Source organism: Mobula hypostoma, chromosome 17, assembly GCF_963921235.1.
Source record: "Mobula hypostoma chromosome 17, sMobHyp1.1, whole genome shotgun sequence".
In the NCBI taxonomy this organism is placed as follows: Eukaryota; Metazoa; Chordata; class Chondrichthyes; order Myliobatiformes; family Myliobatidae; genus Mobula; species Mobula hypostoma.
This window is the reverse complement of record NC_086113.1, coordinates 70,107,573-70,132,734: the sequence shown is the minus strand read 5'-3', so window position 1 is coordinate 70,132,734 and position 25,162 is coordinate 70,107,573. Positions and strand designations below refer to the sequence as shown.

Here is a 25,162-nt window from a genome sequence, read left to right as displayed (position 1 = left end):
AAATGAACCTGGTCAGGTATTGGATCTCTTAGTGGGTGAGCTTTTGAGACAGTAATCACAACTCCCTGACCTTTAATATAGCCTTGAAGATGGATAGGAGCAGGTGGTATGAGAAACTGTTGAATTTGGGGAGATGGAATTATGATGCTATCAAGCAGAAATAGGGAACAGATGTACTCAGGGAAATGCACGTTGGAAACATAGAGGCTGTTTAGCAAGTACTTGCATGCGGTTCTGGTTAGATTTGTCCCACTGAGGCAGGGAAAGGATGGTAGTGTGAAGGAACCATGGTTGAAAAGAGATTTGGAATATCTAGTCAAGAGGAAGATAGAAACTTAAGGTTCAGCAAGCAAGGAATAGACAGAGCTTTAGAGAGTTACAAGGTAGCCAGGAAGGGGCTAAGAACAGACACAGGAAAACTGGAAGGAGACAGGAGAAGGCCTTGGTGAGTAGGGTTAAGGAAAGCCCCAAGGCGTTCTACACTTCCGTGAAGAACTGGAGGATAACTAGAATGAGGGTAGGATCGGTCAGGGGTAGAAGAGGAAGCATGTGTCTGGAGTCAGAGGAGGTAGGGGGAGGTCCCTAATGAACACTTGCTTCAGTATTCATTGATCAGAGGGACCTTGATGTTTGTGAGGACAGGGTACAACCGGCTGATATTCTAGAACATGTCAATGTTAAGTAAGAGGATGTGATGGAATTTTTGATAAACTTAGGATAAGTCCTGGGCCAGGTAGGATATATCCTAGGTTATTATGGGAAGTGAGAAAAGATTGCTACACCTTTGAAGATCTTTGTGTCCTATCTGGCCACAAGTGATTAGAAGTTGGCAAATGTTATTCAGGAAGGGAAGAGGGGATAACCCTGGGAATTATAGACCATCGAGTTAAAGACAGGATTTCTGAGCATTTGGAGAAGCATAAAGTAGTCAGGTTAGGAACAGTCAGCGTGACTTTGTGAGGGGTAGGTCATACCTTACGAGTGTCATTGGATTCTTTGAGGAAGTAATGATAAAGGTACACACTGAGCAAGAGTCTAAGGCACACTAGGGTGCCCAGGAATTCTGCACAGTCCTACACTCCCTGGAGCAGAGAGGGAGCTTGTAAACCTGGAGGGAGCAAAGAATGTTGGGAATGGCCAGGGTGGCGTATCACGGGAGGGGCATGGGACAGGTGGCAGAGAAGAGGTACCAGGGTCAGGCGTTGGCGCAAATGTATACACTCAAAGATTTGAATCACCAGGCAAGGTCATTTGATTTCAAACAATTGGTGTATTGACAGGACACCAGAGGGGCATTATAGAATGTCTCTCTGATGCTTCTGTTCCCTCCCCTTCCCAGCCATGATTCCCCTCTCCCTTCCCCCTATCCACTCTCATTCCACAATAGAGATCCATATCAGAATTAGGTTTACTCACATGTCATGAAATGTGTTTTGTATTTTTATGGCAGCAGTACAGTGCAATTCATAAAATTACTACAATACTGTGCAAACATCTTGGACACCCTCACTGTATATACGTATGTGCCTAAGACTCCTGCACAGTACTGCAGAGCAGTGGATGTGGTGTATTTGGATTTTAATAAGGCACTTGATAAGGTTCCCCATGGTAGGATCATTCAGAAAATAAGGAGGCATGGGATCCAGGGAGACCTAGCTATGTAGAATCAAAATTGGCTTGCCCATTGAAAGTGGAATGTGGTTGTAGATGAAATGTATTCTGCCTGGAGACTGGCGACCCATGGTGTTCTGCAGGGATCTATTCTGGGATCTATGTTTCTATGTTTAATAATAGACTCAAACACTTTGCCAGCCACGGAGGTTAGGCTAACTGGCCTATAATTTATTTTGCCTTCCTCTCTTCTTAAAGAGTGGAGTGACATTTGCATTCTTCCATTCCCCTGGGACCATGCCAGAATCAAGTGATTCTTGAAGATAATGACCAATGCATCCGTTATCTCTTCAGCACCCTCTCTCAGGACTCTGGGATGTAGTCCATCTGGTCCAGGTTAAGACCTTGCAGTTTGCCACACTGCTGGTGTCTTCCACAGTGAAGGTTATGCAAAGTATCCATTAAGTTCATCTGCCATATCTTTGTCCCGCATTACTACCTCACCAGCATCATTTGGAGGTCTATATATGATCACCATAATTTTTCTTTTTACCTTTGCAGTTTCTTATCTCCATCTACAAAGATTCAACATCCTCTGACCCTATGTCACCTCTTACCAATAATTCCTATCTCACACCGCCACCTATGCTTCCCTGTTGTCCTTTCAATACGAAGTATACACTCTGATGTTCAGCTCCCACTGTGACCCTCTTTCAGCCACGACTCAGTGATGCCCACAACGTCAATCTCTAATTGCGCCACAAGTTTATCCACCTTATTCTGAATGCTATGCACATTTAAGTACAGCACCTTCAGCTTTGCATTCTTCGCCCTTTTGAAATTTGCCTCCGTGATACAATTCAACCCTTTGCTCGGTCAATCACTGGCTTCTCTTTCCTTACATTCATGTTACACCCATCATCTACTTGTAAACCTGCAGGATCATGCTCAACTCTATCTTACTGGTTCCCATCCCCTGCCATAGTTTAAATATTGGGGCATTTAAGAAACTCTCGGATAGGTACATAGATTAAAATACTAGTGGAAATCTCTGTGGGAGAAAATGGTTGGATTGATCTTAGAACAGATTAAAAGGTTGAAACAAATCGTGGGCTGAGGGGCCAGTATGATGCTGTAATTTTCTATGTTCTATGAAAGTGTAGGCAGCAGTAAATTTGTAGAGGACACCAGGATTGGTGGTGAAGTGGACAATGAAGAAGGTGCCTAAGGTTACAACAGGATCTAGATCAACTGGTAGATGGGGGAACAAATGGCAAATGGAATTTAACTCAGACAAGTATGAAGTGATGCAATGTGGCAGATTAAGCCAGGACAGGACATAGACAGTGAATGGTGAGGCTGCGATAGAACAGTCAGACTGAGGAGAACAGATACATAGTTCCCCACAAGTCGGAGAAAGGTAGTCAGTGTAGTGAAGAATACATTTGCTGCATTTGCCTACATCAGTTGGGATAACACCATAAGACATAGGAGCAGAATTAGGCCATTCAGCCCATTGAGTCTGCTCCGTCATTTCATCATGGCTGATCCCGGATCCCACTCAACTCCATACACCTGCCTTCTTGCCGTATCCCTTGATGCCCTGACCGATCAAGAAGCCTTAAACATACCTAGAGATTTGGCCCCCGCAGACTACCTCTGTTCTAAAAGGTCGCCCCTCAATGTGCCCTCTAGATCTGGATACCCCTACCATAGGAAAGTCCACCCTATCTAGTCCTTTCAACGCTTGGTGGGTATCAGTGAGATCCCCACATATTCGTCTAAATTCCAATGACAAATGCTCCTCATGTGTTAACCCCTTCATTCCCAGAAACATCCTCATAGACCTCCCCTGGACACTCTCTCCAATGACAACACATCCTTTCTGAGATATGAGGCCCAAAACTGTTGACAATACTCTAAGTGCGGCCTGACTAGTGTCTACGAAGCCCCAGCATTATCTCCTTGCTTTTATATTCTATTCCCCTTGAAATAAATGTGGCCTTCTTTACCACAGATTCAACCTGTAAATTAAACTTCTGGGAGTCTTGCACGAGGACTCCTAAGTCCCTCTGTACCTCTGATGTTTGAACCTTCTCCCCATTTAGATAACTATTGTTAAATAATGCATTATCATACATTTCCCAACACTGTATTCCCTCAGCCCCTTTTTTGCCCATTCTTCCATTTTGTCCAAGTCTTGCTCCAGTCGTATTCTTCCTCAGCACTACCACCCCTCCACCCATCTTCACATTATCTGCAGACTTTTCCACAAAGCCATCAATTCCATTATCCAAATCACTGACAAACAATGTGAAAAGTAGCACTCCCAATACTGACCCCTGAGGAACACCACTAGTCACTGGCAGCCGACTAGAAAAGGCCCCTTTATTCCCACTCACTGTCTTCTGGCTGTCAGAAGACAGCAGAGTATTTTAAGTCATTCTAGATGTGGTAAGCTGTGTGGGGGAGGATTCAGAGAAGGTGCTGCAGCAAAATGTCACTGGGGCTGGAAGTCCCTGGTTATAAGGAGAGATGGGATAGGCTGGGAAGGTTTTCCATGGAATGTGGGAAGTTGAGGGCTGACCTTGTATATAAAATCATGAGGGGCACAAATAAGGTGAATGGTCAAAGTCCTTTTTCCCAGGGAAACAGAGTCAAATAATAGAGGGCATAGGTTTAAAGTGAAGGGGGAAATATTTAAAAGGGGCTGAGGGGCTACTTATGTGTGGGAGGTATATGGAACAGCCAGTCAGAGGGCGAGGTGGAGGTGGAAACAATTACAATGTTTAGACTATAAGATAAAGGAGCAGCATTAGGCCATTTGGCCCATCAAGTCTGCTCCACCACTTAACCATGACTGATCCTTTTCTCTCCTCCTCAGCCCCACTACCTGACCTTTTCCCCATAACCTTTGATGCCGTGTCCAATCAAGAACCTAGCAAGCTCTGCCTTAAATACATCCAGTGACCTGGCCTCCACAGATGCCTGTGGCAACAAATTACACAAATTCACCACCCTCTGGCTAAAGGAATTTCTCTGCATTTCTGTTTTAAATGGACACCCCTCTATCCCGAGGCTGTGCCCTCTTGTCCTAGATTCTCCTACCATGAGAAATGTCCTTTCCACATCTACTCTGTCTAGGCCTTTCAACATTTGAAAGGTTTCAATGAGATCCCTTCTCATCCTACTAAGTTCCAGTGCGTACAGACCCAAAACTATCAAACATTCCTCGTATGATAAACCTTTCATTCCTGGAATCATCCTTGTGAACTTCCTCTGAACCCTCTCCAATGCCAGCACGTCTTTTCTTAGATGAGGGGCCCAAAACCGTTCACAATACTCAAAGTGAGGCCTCACCAGTGCCTTATGAAGCCTCAGCATCACATCCCTGCTCTTATATTCTAGACCACTTGAAATGAATGCTAACATGGCATTTGCCTTCCTCACCACTGACTCTCCCTACAAGTTAACCTTTAAAAGACATTTGGACAAGTTTGTGAAAAGGAGAGGTTTAGAGCAGTGGTTCACAGAGTAGGTGATATTGCACCACCCGTCTCCCACCTACCTGCGGGTGGTGGGAGTTTCTAACAGGGCGATAAAGATAAAGGCAGTGGTGGGAGCGCTTGGTAGCAAGGGACAGCTGGGGGGGCTATAGGCTCAGTTTAAGAACTGATGGCACGATCACCTCATCTCTTACTAACCGACTGTTCTCTTAGACTTCGCTCAAAGTGTGTTCTAGTTGTGACACCAATGTGACACTTCTGTATTTTGCATATCATGGGGAATCTGGACAGAAGAAATTGTGTTACATCCGGGCCCAGCCCGCATATTATTGTCTTTCACTACTGTGGTAACAGTGTTAGCTGATATGATTCCCATAATAACCACATAACCATATAACAATTACAGCACGGAAACAGGCCATCTTGGCCCTTCTAGTCCGTGCCGAACTCTTACTCTCACCTAGTCCCACCGACCTGCACTCAGTCCATAACCCTCCATTCCTTCCCTGTCCATATATATATCCAATTTAACTTTAAACAACAACATCGAACCTGCCTCAACCACTTCTGCTGGAAGCTCGTTCCACACAGCCACCACTCTGAGTAAAGAAGTTCCCCCTCATGTTACCCCTAAACTTTTGCCCTTTAACTCTCAACTCATGTCCTCTTGTTTGAATCTCCCCCACTCTCAATGGAAAAAGCCTATCCACATCAACTCTATCAATCCCCCTCATAATTTTAAATACCTCTATCAAGTCCCCCCTCAACCTTCTACGCTCCAAAGAATAAAGGCCCAACTTGTTCAACCTTTCTCTGTAACTTAGGAGATGAAACCCAGGTAACATACTAGTAAATCTTCTCTGTACTCTCTCAATTTTGTTGACATCTTTCCTATAATTCGGTGTCCAGAACTGTACACAATACTCCAAATTTGGTCTTACCAATGCCTTGTACAATTTCAACATTATATCCCAACTCCTATACTCAATGCTCTGATTTATAAAGGCCAGCATACCAAAAGCTTTCTTCACCCCCCTATCCACATGAGATTCCACCTTCAGGGAACTATGCACCATTATTCCTAGACCCCTCTGTTCTACAGCATTCTTCAATGCCCTACTATTAACCGTGTATATCCTATTTTGATTAGTCCTACCAAAATGTAGTACCTCACATTTATCAGCATTAAATTCCATCTGCCATCTTTCAGCCCACTCTTCTAACTGGCCTAAATCTCTCTGCAAGCTTTGAAAACCTACGTCATCATCCACAACTCCACCTATCTTAGTATCATCTGCATACTTACTAATCCAATTTACCACCCCATCATCTAGATCATTAATATATATGACAAACAACATTGGACCCAGTACAGATCCCTGAGGCACACCACTACACAGCGTCCTCCAATCTGACACACAGTTATCCACCACTACTCTCTGGCGTCTCCCATCCAGCCACTGCTGAATCCATTTTACTACTTTATACTTATACTTTGTACTTTATACTTTATAGTTTATTGTCACCAAACAATTTATACTAGAACGTACAATCACAGCGATATTTGATTCTGCGCTTTCCGCTCCCTGGATTACAAATATTAAAAACTAAAAATATTAAAAATAGTAAAAATTAGTCAATATTAAAAAGTTTAAATTAGAAATCATAAATAGAAAATAGAAAATAGATAAAATACCTAAATATTAAATACTTAAATATAAAATTCTTAAATATAAAATACTTAAATATTAATACCTAACAATTGAACCTTCCTAACTAACCTTCTGTGGAACCTTGTCAAAGGCCTTACTGAAGTCCATATAGACAACATCCACTGCTTTACCCTCGTCAATTTTCCTAGTAACTTATTCAAAAATTCAATAAGATTTGTCAAACATGACTTTCCATGCACAAATCCATGTTGACTGTTCCTAATCAGACCCTGTCTATCCAGATAATTATATATACCATCTCTGAGAATACTTTCCATCAATTTACCCACCACTGACGTCAAACTCACAGGCCAATAATTGCTAGGTTTACTCTTAGAACCCTTTTTAAACAATGGAACAACATGAGCAATACGCCAATCCTCCGGCACCATGCCCGTTTCTAATGACATTTGAAATATTTCTGTCAGAGCCCCTGCTATTTCCACACTAACTTCCCTCCAGGTCCTAGGGAATATCCTGTCAGGACCAGGAGACTTATCCACTTTTATATTCCTTGAAAGCTCCAGTACTTCCTCTTCTCTAATGATCATAGTTTCCATAACTACCCTACTTGTTTCCCTTACCTTACACAATTCAATATCCTTCTCCTTAGTGAATACCGAAGAAAAGAAATTGTTCAAAATTTCCCCCATCTCTTTTAGCTCCGCATATAGCCGTCCACTCTGATTCTCTAAGGGACCAATTTTATTCCTCACTATCCTTTTGCTATTAATATAGTCAAGCAATGATGGAATTCCTGTGAATTAGAGCATAGTGTTCAATGGGGCAAAGTTCAAAATCTGCCCTTTCGAATGGTCTTGTCCGTATTTCCCTAGTCAACAGCCCAACCAAGGTTTCGCTGTCCTATGTTATTTATCTTCATGTTGAAAGTCAGGTTTTGCCTGAACTATGATGACTACATAACTTTCCCCTTTATTGATCATAGCTGTTGAGGTTAGAGCAGGGAAAGTGTGGTGAAAAGGTTTGAAAGGGTCCACAGAAATTTAAGTGTTTTGAAATTTTTTTCTCTGTTTAATCCCAACAATTTTGCTTTGACACACAGATAACATGAAGGTGCTGATGATCTGTGTCGCAGCAGTGGGAGGGTTGGCTCTGGTTGCCACTTTTGTTGTGATCATGTGTTGTTTGCGAAAACGGTAGGTATCCTCACATCTTCCCCTCCCCCTTCTTCCCCTTCCTATTTCCTCACAGTTTTCCATTCCCTCTCTCCCCACCTTCAAACCTATCTTCATTCACCCTCCTCTACTTCCTAACCCCCCTCCTACCCCAAATGCCTTCCCCTCCCTGCAGACCTATCTGCTTATTCCCTCTACTTCCACCTCACTTTGTCCTCCCAAAAAGTCTTTTTCTCCTCTTCCCTCCACTCCATCTGTAGCTCTCCTCCCCTTCCCACCACTCTATTTTCCTTTCTCCTTTCATACTCCCTCTGCCCTTCCCTTCAGCTCCCTGTCTTCCCAAGTCCCTGTACTTTTTCCTGAAGGATCTTCACCTCAGTGCTATCTCCTCCATTAGGACTGGTGGAGAGATTTGTGCAGGAGGTGGTGGCAGTTCCAACACAAGAGAATACAGATGCTGGGAACAAAAAAAAAATTCAAAATCTCAGTGACTGAGCAGCATATGTTGAGGAACAGAGGTAGTCAATGTTTTGTGTTGAGACCCAGTAGTAGGATTAGGAACTAAGGCTGACAATTTTGGTCCATTGTCAAATATATCACTGATAAATCCACTGTGAATTCTTTACTCCTGAACCAACGGGTGTTGGAACTGTGAGACCCTTCTGATAGAATGGCCAGTGGAAATGCACTCAAAGAAAAGCTCGACAAGCATCTAAAAGATACACACAAAATACTGGAGGAACTCAGCAAGTCAGGCAGCTACTATGGAGGGGAGGAATCAGTTGACATTTCAGGCTGAGGTCCTTCATCAGAACTGGAAGGGCAGGGGGCTGAAGCCAGAATAAGTTGGAGGGGTGGGGAAAGGGGTGGGTGATAGATGAAGCCTGGTGAATGAGAAGGGGAGTGGCTCGGGAGAGGTGGAAGAAGTAAAGGGTTGAAGAAGAAGTAATCTGATAGAGGACAGTGGAGCCGGGAGAAAGGGAAGGAGGGAGGAGATTGGCAGGTGAGAAGAGAATGGGTGAAAGGGGAACTAGAATGGAAAAAGAAAGAAGGGGAGGACGGGGAAATTACTATGTATTAGAGAAATTGATGTTCATGCCTTCAAGTTTGAGGCTACCAGAAGGAATATGAGTCTTTGCTCATCCACCTTGAGTGTGGCCTCATCATGGAAGCAGAGAAGGCCATGAATCAACATCAGAATGGGAGTGGGAAGTCGAATTGAAATAGGTGGCCACCAGGAATTCCCGCCTTTTGTAGCAGAAGGAGCGAAGCGACCCCCCAAACAATGTCAGGTCCTACTGGTGTGGAGGAGGCCCCACCAGGAGCCCTGATTACAACAGGTGACTCTGACAGACTCTCAGGTGAAGAGCTGCTTCACCTGGAAGGGCTGTCTGGGGCCGTGGATCAGGGAGAGGGAGGAAGTGTAGGAGCACGTGTCCCACTTACAGGGAGAACTGCCAGGAGATAGATCAGTGTGAAGAGACGAGTGGCTAACAGATCCATGTAGAGATCATTCCCTGTGGGAAGCAGGAAGTGGAGAAAGAGAGCATGTGCTTTGTGGCAGAATCCCATTATAGGTGGCGGTAATTATGGAGAATGATATGCTGGATATGGAGGCTTATTGGGTGGTAACATCCCTGTAATAACGGCAGGAGGATGGAGTGAGAGCAGATGTGTGGGAAATGGAAGAGATATGAGCGAGGGAAGCATTGATGGTGGTGGAAGGGAAGCTCGTTTGTTTGGAGAAAGATGGCATCTTGGATGTCCTAGAATGGAAAGCCTCATCCTGAGAGCAATTGTGGTGGAGAAAGAGGAACTGAGAAAAGTGACAGGGTGGAAAGAGGTATCATCAAGATAGATGTGGGAAGATGATCAGTAGGATTTGGACTGCACCCAATCAGTGAGCAGCAGCACCAAAAGAACCATTAGGTTCATGGCTGAAGATTAAAAAGGCATCTCTCTTTGTGGTAGTTCTTTGGAGCTGGACTGCACCCAATCAGTGAACGGGATTCATTAGAAAGGGTGATTAATAACAAGGCGGGGAAAGCAGAGCCACTGTTGTCTGAGTTGACTAGTGTTGGAGTGGCTTTGACTTATGAGGATTGGGCGAGGTAAGTATTTGGTAAGTTTCTTCTTTCTCATTTTTCTTCTTCATTCTTCCAAGATCCCAGATAACCACAACTGCACTGGGCACACCGAGCTGCAGCTCCTCGGAGAACGTGTTAAGGAACTGGAGCTGCAGCTCGATGACCTTTGGCTCATACGTGAGACTGAGGAGGTGACAGATAGGAGCTACAGGAAGGTAGTCACCCCGAGCTTGCAGGAGGCAGGTAACTGGGTGACTGTGAGGAGAAGGAAGGAAAATAGGCAGCCAGTGCAGAGTCCTGCATGCTGTTCCCCTCAATAATAAGAATACCTCTTCCGATACTGTTTGCCTGGGTGACTTACCAGGGTCAGCTGCAGTGATCAGGTGTCTGGCACTAAGTCTGGTGCTGTGGCTCAGAAGAGATCAGAGGTGAAGATGGCTGTGGTGGTGTTAGGAGATTCCGTAGTCAAAGTAATAGACATGAGATTCTGTGAGCATGATAGAGACACCCAGACGGTATGTTGCCTCCCTGGTGCCAGGGTCAGGGTTGTCTTAAATCGGGTCTACGGCATTCTAAAGGGGACGGTGAGCTGCCAGAAGTCCTGGTGCATATTGGCACCAATGAGATAGGTAGGAATGGTGAGGAAGTCCTGAAGAGAGATTTTATGGAGCTAGGTAGAAAGCTGAGAAGCAGGACCTCCAGGATAGTGATCTCTGCATTGCTGCCTGTGCCACATGCCAGTGAAGGTAAAAACAGGATGATTTGGTAGATGAATGCATGGCTGAGGAACTGGTGCAAAACGGACAGTGCACTCGAACCTGAGGGGGACCACTCAAATGTCCACTCGATGGGCCAAATGGCCTAATTAAGCTCCTATATCTTATGGTCATGCATTATAAAAGTTATCAGTAGATAATCTGTCTCGATTAATTGAGGCAGAGAGATCGAGAAAGGGGAGAAAGGTCTCAGATATGAACCAAGTAAATATGAGGGCAGGGTGGAAGTTGGTGGTAAAGTTGATTAAATTAACAAGCTCAGCATGAGAGCAGGAAGCAGCACCTCTGCAGTCGACAGTGTAGCACAGAAAGTGTTCTGGGATCGTGTCCAGTGTAGGCTTGGAACATTGTCTGTTCCACGTAGCTGACAAGAAGTCAGACATAGCTGTGGCCCATACAGGTGTCCATGGCTCCACCTTTGGTGTGGAGTGAGTGGGAGAAGCCAGAAAAGAAATTGTTGAGGGTGAAAATCAGTTCCACCGAACAGAGGAGGATGACAGTGGATGGGAGTTCGTCAGGTCTGCTGTTCAGAAAGAAGCGGAGAACTTCAAAGCGTCACTGATGGGGTATAGAAATGTGCAAAGACTGGACATCCACAAAGAAAATGAGCAATCAAAGCCAGGGAACTTAAAGTGATTGAGCGCAGGTGAAGTGTCATGGATGTAGATGGGAAGGGACTGATCTAAGGAGGAGAAATAGAGTGGAAGCATGTTGATTGAAGGGTAGTGGGACAGGAGCAGGCAGAAACATTCAGCCTACTGGAGAGTCAGGTTTGTGGAACTTGGGTAGGAGGTAGAAATGAGCAAATCAGGGTCAGGGAATTATGAGGTTGGTGGTAGTGGATGGGAACTCTCCAGAGATGATGAGGTTGGTGATGGTGTGGGAGACAATGGCCTTATGCTCCTTTGTGAGTTCCTGTTCAAGAGAAATGTAAGAGGAGTGTCTGAGAGATGTTTCCTGGCCTCAGCAAGGTAGAGGTCAGTCTGCCAGACTACAACAGCACACTTCCTGTCTGGGATTGGATGGTGAGGTTGGGATCGGTGCAGAGAGAGTGAGTGACAGTGGGTAAGAAGGCCAAGAAGGTGAGGCATGCTGAAGGCGAGATGATTGATATCTCATCAGCAGACGAAAATACCCAGAGCAAACAGAAGGCCAGTGCGAGGTGTCCAAGAGGAGGAAGAAGGTTGAAGATGGGTAAAAGGGTCATCAGTGTGGGATGGGTATCCTTGCCAAAGAAGGAGACTTGGAGATGGAGGTGATAGAAGAAGAGACCAGCATCATGGCGGGTGCAGGACTGATTGATGTGCAGGCATGGGGGACAAAGGTTGGAGGGGCTAGTAAAGACACAGCAAGGATTAGAGCTGGGGTCAGGAGAGGGTAGAGAGTGGGAGGGCGTCAGAAAAGAGAGCAGGATTGGGATGTTCAGGTAACGTCACATGCAACAAGTGGTATATCATAGGAATGAAGGTAGGGGAGGGGTAGAGGGGAGCCTGAGTGACCTACGAATTGGGGGAGTAGTGCTGGAAGAACAGGAGCCGCAGGACCTAGCGGCAGTGAGAAAGGCAAATGAGAGAATCTACACATGCTGGAAAGCAAAGTAATGCACACAAAATGCTGGATGATCTCAGCAGGCCTGGCAGCATCTATGAAAAGGAGTAAACAAAGTTTTTGGCCAAGACCCTTCATCGGGGCTTGAGAACAGAGATTGGAAGTCAGAGTGAGGAGGTGGGGGAGGGGAGAAAGAAGCACTGGGTAGTAGATGACAGGTGAAACTGGGAGAAGGGGAAGGGGAAAGTAAACAGCTGGGAAACCAGTTGGTGAAAGGGATAAAGAGCTGGAGAAGGGAAATCTGACAGGAGAGGACAGAAGTCCATGGAAGAAAGGGAAAGGGGGAAGAGCACCAGAGAGAGATGATGGGCAGGTAAGGAAATGGGAATGGTGAAGGAGAAAGGGGGGAGGGCAGTTATCAGAAGTTAGAGAAACCGATGTGTGTGCCTTTAGATAGGAGGTTACCCAGACAGAATATAAGGTGTTGCTCCTCCAGCCTGAGGTGTGGCTTCATCGCAGCAGTAGAAGAGGCCGTGGACTAACACGCCAGAATGGGACTGAGAAGTAGAATTGAAATGGCTATCATCAGGAGCTTCTGCTTTCTCTGGCAGTCAGCGCGTAGGTGCTCGGTGAAGCAGTCTCCCAGTCTACATATACAGTGGGTGACCCCAACAGACTCACAGGTGAAGTGCCACCTCACCTGGAAGGACTGAATGGTAGTGTGGGAGTGTGTATTGCAGTGAGAAAGGCCTCAGTCTGGAGGTGGAGGCAGCCAAGGTGGGAGTCCGGAACCAGAGCTAGATATGGCAAGATCCACAGGCAGCCGAGGCTGAGGTCAGAACCAGGCCTGGAGGTGGCAGAGCCCATGGCCTGGAGATAGCCAGGGCCAAGGTCCAAGCCTGATCTTTTAGGAGCCATGATCTGGAGATAGGCAATCTTCTTATCCTTGCTGGATGTGAGGAGGAAGGAAAACCGGTGGTTGAAGGCATGGATCCAGTGGAAGATGAATGTCAGAGAGGTCGATGACAAGCAGTAGAGAATAAGGGCTGGAGATGTGGCAAAAGAAGAGACAGGGCCTTCAGGTACTACTGCATGGTGCTGAGGGAGACATGTAGGGTCCTGAGGGACAATCAGATGCATGTACTTCGGATCCTTGCTGGGTCTAAACTGAAGGCCTGGAAACAGAGCTGGAAGCTATGTGGTACAGGATGGTGGCAGAGGCAATTTCCCAGAAAGGAGACATGGCTGTGGTAGTGAGTCTTGATCGAAGAACCTATCCCTACATCTCCTCCCTCATCACCAATCATGGTCCCAAACAGTTCTTCCAGGTGAAGCAGCACTATGTGATGCTGCTAATGTGCTCACCTCTACATCAGTGAGACCTGACATAGATGAAGGACCATTTCAGTTCAGCTTCCTATTCCCATCCCAATACACGTCCTCCTCCATTGCCACAATGAGGCCACACTCAGGATGGAGGAGTAACACCTTATATAACCTCCAACCTGATGGCATGAACGTTGATTTCTCTAACTTCCAGTATTGTTAAACCAGTGTTTATTACCTGAACAGTGTTTCCCTTTTTTCTGAGTTGATTAGGTTTTTCTCCTGGATTCTATTCACATTTACTTCATCAATATCACTTCTGTGCAAGGTCAACAGTGGAGGAAAGAATCGGAAATGGCACCAGAGCTTGTTTTGCTGTGTCACACTGAGAAGTACCTAAAACCTAATATTATTTGAATTACATGCATTTTGAAAAAGAATGTAAACAATGTAATCAGAGAGCTTTCAAAACTCACTATCAGATTTGTTGGAAAGTAGGTAAATAGGAATTTTTGAGTCCATAGATCTCTCCATGCATGCCACAATGTATCTAAGGGTGTAATTTTATGCTGTCTCTCTTTGGTTTTGATCTTTCCATACTTTGATGATTATGTATTTTTTAAATCTAAGCTGTAGCTGCCCCTGAACCACAAAACATTCATGGTATTCTCCTAGTGAGAAAGACTGCATAATGTTCTGTTCTCTGGTGTTTGATACAAGAAGGTCATTTGTCGCTGGTGGAAGTGTCACCTTCAACACTGGCAGAACTGAGATATATTCCAGAAACTTGCCTCTTGTATACTGACACCTAGATGTGAATGAAGCAGTTTGCAGATATCAAGTCAACCACTAATTCATTTTACTTTGATTTGCACAGGAGAAGACAGCAAAGGCAACCTGCTGTTGGTATCTACAATCCCAGTGTGAAAACTCACAAACCCAGGCACCAGCGGAAGTTTGGCAAAACTAGGCAGGAGAATGAATCTCATATTTACGCTGTTATTGACGAAGACCGTGTTTATGCTGATTATTTTAACAACACTCAGTTTCTGTCCATTCCAGAGGTGGACGTGTATCGGCCTTTCCAAGGCCCCATGGGCAATGTCCCACCTACTCTTCCACCTCCACGTGGTACTGTGCCTAAGGGGTCCAGTCCAGAGGCTGTGCCCATGGTGTCCAACGATCTATATACATTTTCAGTAAAGAAGGCAGATGTAAAAAACAATGGGGAGGCGGTGGCTTTCCTTAGGAATGGTGAAAAGGATTCTAGCTCATAGCAAAGCATGTTTACTAGTACGTGTAACAGTCTAAATGTGTAAATAGCTGGCATCTGTTCAAACAACTCATTGCTTTTCATGGACTGATTTTACCAGTGAATACAGCAGTGGTCGGTTTCCAGGTAACATTTTTTCAGTGAGGGTTCAGCTTCCCTGCCACTGAGCCAGGAGCTCCTGAGCAGGTGTTTTCCAGAGCCTCCAGCCCAATCTCAGTCTGTAGTGCAGTGCTTTGACCATGGAATGATTGTTGGTGCCAGATAGGGTGGTTTGAGTATCTCAAAACCTGCTGATCTGCCGGGATTTTTCATCCACAGCAATTTACAGAGAATGGTGTGTAAACCTGAAAACATCTTGAGTGGCAGTTCTGTGGGCAAAAATACCTTGTTAATGAAAGAGGTCAGAGGAGAATTACCAGACTGGTTCAAGCTGACAGGAAGGTGGCAGTAACTCAAATAACCACACGTTACAAACAGTGGTGGGCAGAAGAGCATCTCTGAATGCACAACATATTGAACCTTGAAGTGGATGGGCTACAGCAGCAGAAGATCATGAACATACACTCAGTAGCTTCTTTGTTAGATACAGAAGGTATCTAATAAAATGGCCACTGAGTATACATAGGCAACTGGGGCCAAGGGGGTTTCTTGAAGAAGAGGGTGTAAGAAAGGGGTAAACTCTGTGTGCAGTCAGGGGACATGGGTTAGGTCCCAAAGTGAATACGTCTCTGTGTTCACCAAGCAGAATTAAGGGGATGATAGTGAATTCAGTGAAGAATATGTTGATGATCTGGAGAATCTCAGTATTAAGAAAGTGGAAGATGTCCTAGAAAACATAAGGGCTGATAAATCCTCAGGGCCACATGAGATTTATCTCAGAACGTTATGGAAAACAAAGTAGGAGATTGCTGGGTTCCTGGTGGATATTTCTGCATCTTTGTTATTCACAAATGAGGTACCATAAGATTGAAGGATAGTGAATGTTGTTCCTTTATTTAAGAAGAGCAATAGGGACAAGTCAGGTATCTACAGGTGGATGAACCTTATATTAGTAGTAGGAAAATTGTTTGAGGAAGTTCTAAGATACATTTTGAAAGGCAGGGGTTGATCATGGCTTTGCATATGGGGGTGGTTGTCATGTCTCAGTAATTTGGTTGTTCTTTGAGGAGATAACTAAGAAATTGATGAAGTGCAGTAATATCTATAAGGCATTTGACAAGGTGTTACATGCTAGGCTGGTCCAGAGCATAGGAAAATAGGAGAAGGAGTAGAGCTCTCAGCCCCTCAGACCTGTTCCACCATTCATTATGATCATGGTTGATCTATGCTGGACTCAACTCCCCTTCAGTACCATTTCTCCATACCTCTTGATTCCTCCATCTATCAAATCTTTATCTAACTTCACTTTAAATAAATCATGTGATCCAGCTTCCTCCACGCCCTCCGCCATCTAAGGATAGAAAATTCCAGAAATTCGCCACCCTCTCTAAGAAAAGAACTTTCTGCACATATCAACTGTAAATAGCCAGCCCTTTTTTTTAGAATATTAGAGTGTTTTTGACAACAGCAGACCACTTGGCCCAACACAGCTTGCCAAATTCCTAGTGTGTTAAAGTTTAGATTTGAGAGTCTCTAAGGTACAACTCTCAACTACACAATTAGGTAGTTTGTTCCATGTGTCCACAACTCACTGTGTAAAGAAATGCTTCCTGATGTTAGTCTGAAATCTCCCTTTAACCAGTCTCCACCTAAGGCCCCGTGTCCTCGATGACGGATTAATTTTGAAGTATCAGCTGGCATCCACCTTACTTATACCCTTAATGATTCTGAACAATTCTATCATGTCTCCTCACATTCTATGTCTACTTAGGCTAAAAAGATTTAATTCTTTCAATCTTTCTTCATAACTCGTACCCTGCAGACCTGGGATGGGTCTCGTCACCCTTCTCTGAACTCTCTCCAGTGCCTTTACCTCCCCCACACAATATGGAGATCAAAACTGTACACAGTTAGGAGGGTGGCCTTACAAGTGCATTATACAGCTTAAGGAGAACTTCTGTAGACTTGAACTTCACTGACCGCATTATATAGCCCAGCATTCTATTCGCCTTCCTCATCGCTTCTGTGCAGTGTCTAGATGTTGATAATGAAGGATCTACCAGGACACCCAAATCCTCATACAGTGCACTTTCTGACTCAAGACCTCCCATGTATATTTATATCTAATATTTCTGCTTCTTGTATGTAATATTTTTCTATGTTTCTATGTAATACTTTAACATTTACTTACATTAAATTCCATCTGTCATTTATCTGCCCACATCTGGAGTTTGTTTAGATCTAATTTTATTGATTCTGCTGTCTGAATGTCATCAGCCTGTCCCCCTAATTTTGTGTCATCAGCAAACTTTACTAGTTTATTTGTTATGTGCTTATCAAAACATTTGTGTAAATTAAAAACAGCAGCGACCCTAAAACTGATCCCTGCGGAGCCCCCATTTAACATCTTCTAGGTGTTGAAATGATCCTCTCACCATAACTTGGTGTTTACTGTTTCTCAGCTAATTCTGCACCCATTTGCACACCCTATCCTGAATTCCTACCTCCTGTAATTTGATTGTTAACCTCTCATTGGGTACCTTGTCAAAAGCCTTCCGAAAATCCAAACATCATCCACTCTATTGTTATTATAAATTTTAGTTTCCTCTTCATTGAATTCCGGCATATTAGTTAGGCATGATTTCCCCTTTACTTTCTGCTAACATGTCTGTTCTTATCAGCTGTTTTTCCATTCATTCTTTATTATTGTTTGCCTACAATACGTGCTAAGCTTACTAGTCTGTAGTTACCAAGGTCAGTGTGGTCACCCTCCTTGTATACCCGGATAATGTTAACCCATTTCCAGTCCTTAAGGATTTCACCAGTCTTCAATGACTTTTTAAAAATACATGTTAGTGGTTTGTATATATAATCACAGTCCTCTTTAAGTACCCTTGCATATATGTTGTCTTGCCCTGGAGATTTTCAGCTGAAGCAGGACCTCACTTCCTAAGATCTGCAAGTCACTTAAAACAACCTTATTTTTCTCTACACTTACTGGCATATTGCGAACATCTTTGCAGGTGAATACTTCAGCAAAATATGAGTTACAAGTATCCACTATGTCCTTCTCTGCATAATTTAATACCCTCTATTATTCCTAATACATTTAACTTCCTCCTTGACTTTTACTACTAAAGTATTGAAAAAAGTCTCTTGGGGTCAATCTTAGCATTATCAGCAATATCCTTATCAACCTGTCTTTTGGCAATCCGAATTTCCATCTTGACTATAGTGCTCATATTTTCTGTAATCCTTATATAGCTGTCTTCAATATTTTGTATGTACTGTATATCTTATTGTTCCTAAAGGCTCAACAATTTACATACACAAAATTCTATCCTAATTGTTACAGAATATCAAATCTAGACAGGCCTCCCCTCTTGTTCGTACATTAACATACCGGGTCAAAAAACAATCATTTTATATTTCAATGAACTCACTTTCCTGCAATTATGTCCCACTGTTCGTGACTGTCATTGGTGAAAGCCTCTTGACATCCACCTTGTCAAGCACCCTTAGATCTGAAGCTTAAATAAGGTTGCCTCACATTCTTCTCAGCTCCTGGGAATTGAGACCCAAACTGTTTAATCTTCCGTTATAGTACCTCAAACTAATTTGAGGAATCCTGTTTACCTTAAGCTAAATTGTACTTCCAGTATGTCATTTAACTGGAGAAGGTGCAAAATGAGTCATAAGGATGTGCCTGGACAAGAGGGATTGAGTTATAAGGAGAAGCTAAATAAACCTGGAGTGTTAGGAATAGCTCCATGGTATAATCCAGAGAGAGAGAGAGAGAGAGAGAATCTGATTGAAATTAGCAGTTGGGAGTTTGACTGGGATCCTCAAAATGTCGTAAATTCAGTCAGATTTTACAGTGTGCATTATGCTGTCGAACAGGGTTCCCCAATTAGTTTCCACAAGGGCCAAATTATGTCAAGCATGCCAAGCCAAGGGCCAAAACGTCCAGGGTTTTATTTCATTGTGCCAGTACGTTGTTTTGTGGGCAGATGTTGTTGTTGCTGCTATTACCATTATTATTATTATTATCATTAGTAGTAGTATTAGTAGTAGTACTAGTAGTATTAGTAGTAGTAGTAGTAGTAGTGGTAGTATTAGTAGTAGTAGTAGTGGTAGTATTAGTAGTAATAACTTAGGCCTGTGTTGTGGGTCACACAAGAAAAAAAATGCACTCTTGAAACAAAATAAGTCCAAAACCAACCATTTAATTATGACTCTAGCTATCACAACTGTCAGCTGTCACCTTGAGAACTCATCTGGGACTTAAAACACACACACACACACACACACCCGTTCTCTCATTTAATCTACTTGTTCTTTTTAATTAAGCTATGTAGCATTTGAAGTATGAAGTGTGGCTATAGATGAAATTATCAGTATTATTGTTATAATATTATTATACCACAATAAGATTGACAAATGGACAAAAATAAACTGGTTCATTCACCAATCAGTGAGGGAAGTGACAGCGACGAGACGAGGCAATCCTCCTGATGTCGGGCCTGTCTTCTGTTGTGGCAATAGCCAATAATGGCACCGTCCTTAATAGCTCCACAACCGTTTTCTTGGTTTTCTCATCAAGACTTAAAACTTCGCCAACCATATCAATTGCACACGTTTTAATCAACTTGACATCAGTGAATGACTTCCTAGCTTTGACAAGATTCCATGACACATGCAGTGATGCAGCTGTTACGCTCTCTGGTGCAGATGTTGACTTACAGATAGTAAAAACGGAGTGCTTATATGATATTATCATATTTGCAATCTTTTGTTTGCGTTGACCTGATTTTGCAGGGTAGTTGGCATTAAAACTGGCAGCATGCAGAGTGTTGAAGTGCTGCTTTAGATTTTCTGATTTGCAGACTGCATGGACATTGAGCATGTTGGTTTAGCATCGGCCTGGTCCGGTAAAATAAAGCAAAACCAGTCAGATTTGAACTGACAGTTTTCCTGGTCGACCTTGCGCTTTTTCGCACAGGCCATGTTGTTCTCGGTTTAGGGTCCGTGACTTACTGTTGGTAACAATTCGCTTAGATGACAGATTCGCTTTTAGATGACAGATTCGCTTCTTAGATGACAGGCGGGTAGCTGGTGCGTGCCACTGTCTAGTCGAGGACCGTAGAGAGCATGCAGTAGGTGGCGCGCTCTATGGGGGCGTAGGTCAAGTGTACGGTGTGGGATGAGCTTAAAATTAATTAGAGCAGTGCACACTTTATTTACCTTATGACAAGTGCGTTCACGTAAGTGCCAGTGGGTCGGCGCGGTCCGGACCTGGCCCGCGGTCCGCCTGTTGGGGTTGTCTGCTGTAGAATGTCACGATGTAGCCTGCCACATGCACACAGATCTGCTTGTGGCCACTGCGTGATTTGAACATAGAGCTTAGAAAAGTGTCGCAGGGCAACAGGCTCTTTAACTGAGCTAATTAAGATTCAAGACTGCTTAATATCATTTTCAGTACACAAGTGTAAAGGAGTCAAAATCCGATGAGGTACAAAAAAACCCCACAATAAGGTAAAGAACACAATAATAACGAAAACATAATAAATATAAATACATGGGATAACAAATAAAAGCATAAGATATAGTAGCAGAATTAGGCCATTTGGCCCATCGAGTCTGCTCCACCATTTCACCATGGCTGATCCAATTTTCCTCTCAGCCCCAATCCCCTAATCTCCCCCCACCCTCCCCCGTATCCCTTCATGCCCTGACCAAACAAGAATCTATCAACTTCTGCCTAAATATACATAAAGACTTGGCCTCCACAGCTGCCTGTGGTAAAGAATTCCACAGACTCACCACCCTCTGGCTAAAGAAATTCTTCCTCATCTCCATTCTAAAAGGACGCACTTCTATTTTGAGGCTGTGTCCTCTGGTCTTGGACCCTCCCGCCAAAGGAAACATCCTCTCCACATACACTCCATCAACGGCTTTCACCATTCGCTAAGTTTCAATTGGGTCACCCCTCACTCTTCTGAATTCCAGAGAATACAGGCCCGGAGCCATCAAAACCTCTTCATATGACAAGCCGTTTAATCCTGGAATCATTTTTGTGAACCTCCTTTGAAGCCTCTCCAGTTTCAGCACATCCTTTCTAAGATAAGGGGCCCAAGTGAGCCTCACCAGTGCTTTATAAAGTCTCAACATTGCATCCTTGCTTTTATGTTCTAGTCCTCTTGAAATAAATGCTAACATTACATTTGCCTTCCTCACCACAGATTCAACCTGCAAATTAACCTTTAGGGAACCCTGCACAAGGACTCCCAAATCCCTTTGTGCCTCAGATTTTTGTATTTTCTCTCCATTTAGAAAATAGTCAACCCTTTCATTGCTTTACCAAAGTGCATGACCAGACACTCCTGGACTCTGTACTTCATCTGCCACTTCTTTGCCCATTCTCCTAATCTGTGTAAGTCCTGTAGCCTCCCTATTTCCTCAAAACTACCTGCCCCTCCAACTGTCTTCGTATTGATTGCAAACTTTGCAACAAAGCCATCAATTCCATCATCCAAATCATCAATATATAACATTTTAAAAAACTGATCCCAACACAGGCCCCTGTGGAAAACCACTAGTCACCGGCAGCCAACCGGAAAAGGCTCCCTTTATCCCCACTTTACCTCCTGCCAGTCAGCCACTGCTAGAATCTTCCTGTAATACCATGGATTCATAGTTTATTAAGCAGCCTCACGCGTGGTACCTTGCCAAAGGCCTCCTGAAAATCCAAGAACACAACATTGACTGATTCTCATTTGTCTATCCTGTTTGTTATTTCCTCAAAGTATTCCAACAGATCTGACAGGCAAGATCTTCCTTTGAGGAAACCATGCTGACTATGGCCTATTTATCATCCTTAAAAATTGACTCCAACGTCTTCCCACCCACTGAGGTCAGACTAACTGGCCTTTAATTTCCTTTCTTCTGCCACTTTTCCTTCTCAAGGTGTAGAGTGACATTTCCATCTTTCCTGCCTTCTGGAACCATTCCAGAATCTAGTGATTCTTGAAAGATCATTACTAATGCCTCCACAATCTCTTCAGCCACCTCTTTCAGAACCCTGAGGTGTACACTATCTGGTCCAGGTGACCTATCTACCTTCAGACCTCTAATTTTCCCAAGAACCTTCTCTAGTAATTAAATTCAGTAATTAAATTAGTAATTAAAACTAGTAATTCTCTAGTAACCTTCTCTAGTAACTAAATTCACCATCTCTTTCCTTTACTTTCCATTCATTGTCCTTCCTTCTCGCTAGAAGATACTCTTCTGTACTCTGTACCTTTAGTCTTTAAACACACTTCACAGATCAGATGTGGGTTTTCCTATAAACCAAGGGTCCTTAACATAGTTATGAAATGGACCCCTACCATTAACCGGGGGGGGGGGTTGTGGATCTCAGGTCAAGAACCCCTTCTGTAAACAGCTATTCCCGATTAACTATCCCTTGTATCTGCAATTTGCCCTGCTCCAATTTGATAGTCATTCACAAGGTCCACACTTATCTAAAGCTATCTTAAAAGTTAACAAATTATGATCCCTATTCCCTAACTGTTCTCCACCAAAAGTTCAGACACCTGGCCAGGCTCATTACTCAACACCAGGTCCAGCTTGATCATTCCTTTTGTTGGACTATCTTCGTTATTGATTTAAGAAACCCTCCTGGATGCAAATAACAAATTTCAACCCAGTCCCAGTCCATAATGGTGAAGTTGAAGTCACCTGCTATAACCTTGTCATATTTACCTGCATATCTGTTCCTTAATGTCCCAATAGTTAATGAGGGGTCTACAGTATAATCTTATTAGAGCGTTGTCCCTTAGTTTTAAGTCCTAGCTATATAGACTCAGTGGTGAGCTCTCCATTATGTTCACTGAGTACAACTGTGTCCTAGATTAAGAGTGGAGCATCTCCCCCCTCCCCCTACCACCTCCTCTATCTTTTTTATACCATCGAAAGTCTGCAACATTAAGCATCCATTCCTTCCCCTCTATCAACCAAGTTTCTTTTGTAGATATAACATATTATTGGTAAGGATGATGAAGTTAGAGCATGGATCACTACTGACCCATGCTCAAAGTTTATCATCCTTACCCATAACTCTGTTAGCATTAAAATCACACATTTCAACCATCTGTTCTTATGCTAGGAATGACAGCAAAACCAGTCACAGTTAACCACCCTACAAAGCTATCACAGCTTTGTTTCTTCGCCTGCCTCCCAGCTCCAGTGACCTGGGTCCAGTCCTGAAATCCGGGGCTGCCTGCACACTCTTCCTGTAACTCCTGATTTCCTCCCACATTCCAAAGACAAGTTGATCATTATGTAATTGGTGTAAATCCTCAAAGTTTGGTGAATGACAAGAGAAACATAGTAATGGGCCTGAGAAAGATCAAGTTGCAGGGGTACAGGCAATAAGGCCAGGACTGATAAGATTTACTCTACTACTACTACCACGTCGACTCAGGCCTAGGGGGCCGGCGTCGGGCACTTTGGGTACTCTACGGTTGCCCAAAATGGATCCATCGGGTTGAATGACTCCTCTGTGCTGCTGTCAATGAATAACGAAGGAATCCTGAGTTACATTTTGTTATCCTCCCAGCTATTTGCAATCTTGTCCACTTGACAGGATCTCAGCCTACTATGGTAAATGACCTGTAGATCTCACACGTTTTTCTATGACCACTGAGTTTTTCAATGGGATTTCAAAGCTATTCTGAGCATTTCAAAAGTAATATTTGTGGATTGAAACTTGATTTCAGAAAATTTCAAGATAACGTATTTCATGTTTTTATTTTTTGTATCTTTATTTATGATCTTTTAGTTTTTACCTTCACATATGTGTTTCTAACAATCATTCTTTGTCATTTTGTTTTCAAAAAATAAAAATTGTGCTTTTTGTTTTGAGTTCTCTGTGAGAGTTATTTAGTAGGATTGGATGTTGGATCACTATTCCTCTCCCTCACATTCCCTGCTACTTCATCTCCATGTCTGCCTCCATCGCCTTTCCAGTTCTTACGAAGGGATTCTGACCTGAAACATCATCTCTGTTTCTCTTCCCACTAATGCTATCCAACCTTCTGAGTGTTTCCAGCACTTTGTGTTTTCTTTAAGATTTCCAGCACCTGCAGTTTTTAAAAATTTTTATTCCCTGGCCTCTGCATGGTGAATGTCTAGGCTATGGGAGGTAGTTTGTTGTGGTCAACAGTATTCATCTCAGCTTTAGCAGTGAGTTTATGCCTAAAGAATATTTCAATGCTCACTGCACCCAGCTGTATTTCCCATGTCTGAGCTACTTCAGAATCAGGATTATTATCACCGGCATGTGACGTGAAATTTGTTAACTTAGCACCACAGTTCAATGCAATACATAATCTAGCAGAGAGAGAAAAAAATAATAAACACAATAAAACAATAAATAAACAAGTAAATCAATTACGTATATTGAATAGATTTTTTTAAATGTGCAAAACCACAAATACTGTATATTAAAAAAAGTGAGGTAGTGTCCAAAGCTTCAATGTCCATTTAGGAATCGGATGGCAGAGGGGAAGAAGCTGTTCCTGAATTGCTGAGTGTGTGCCTTCAGGCTTCTGTATCTCCTACCTGATGGTAACAGTGAGAAAAGGGCATGTCCTGGGTGCTGGAGGTCCTTAATAATGGACGCTGTCTTTCTGAGACACCGCTCTCTAAAGATGTCCTGGATACTTCGTAGGCTAGTGCCCAAGTTGGAGCTGACTAGATTTACAACCTCCTGCAGCTTCTTTCGGTCCTGTGCAGTAGCCCCTCCATACCAGACAGTGATGCAGCCTGTCAGAATGCTCTCCATGGTACAACTATAGAAGATTTTGAGTGTATTTGTTGACATGCCAAATCTCTTCAAATTCCTAATAAAGTATAACAGCTGTCTTGCTTTCTTTATAACTGTATCAATATGTTGGGACCAGGTTAAATCCTCAGAGATCTTGACACCCAGGAACTTGAAACAACTCACTCTCTCCACTTCTGATCCCTCTACGAGGATTGGTATGTGTTCCTTCATCTTACCCTTCCTGAAGTCCACAACCAGC

General features: G+C 43.4%; 1 protein-coding gene across 1 annotated transcript in view; it reads left to right on the top strand.

Moving 5' to 3' along the window:
* Positions 1-23,934, top strand: part of cdcp1b (CUB domain containing protein 1b) — a 97,178-nt gene extending 73,244 nt beyond the window's left edge. The window contains exons 7-8 of the mRNA XM_063070106.1: positions 7,893-7,986; positions 14,580-23,934. Of these exons, the coding sequence (XP_062926176.1) occupies positions 7,893-7,986; positions 14,580-14,979 (494 nt within the window). The 3' untranslated portion in view covers positions 14,980-23,934. The remainder of the gene's footprint in view (positions 1-7,892; positions 7,987-14,579) is intronic.
* The last annotated feature ends 1,228 nt before the right edge of the window (positions 23,935-25,162 follow it).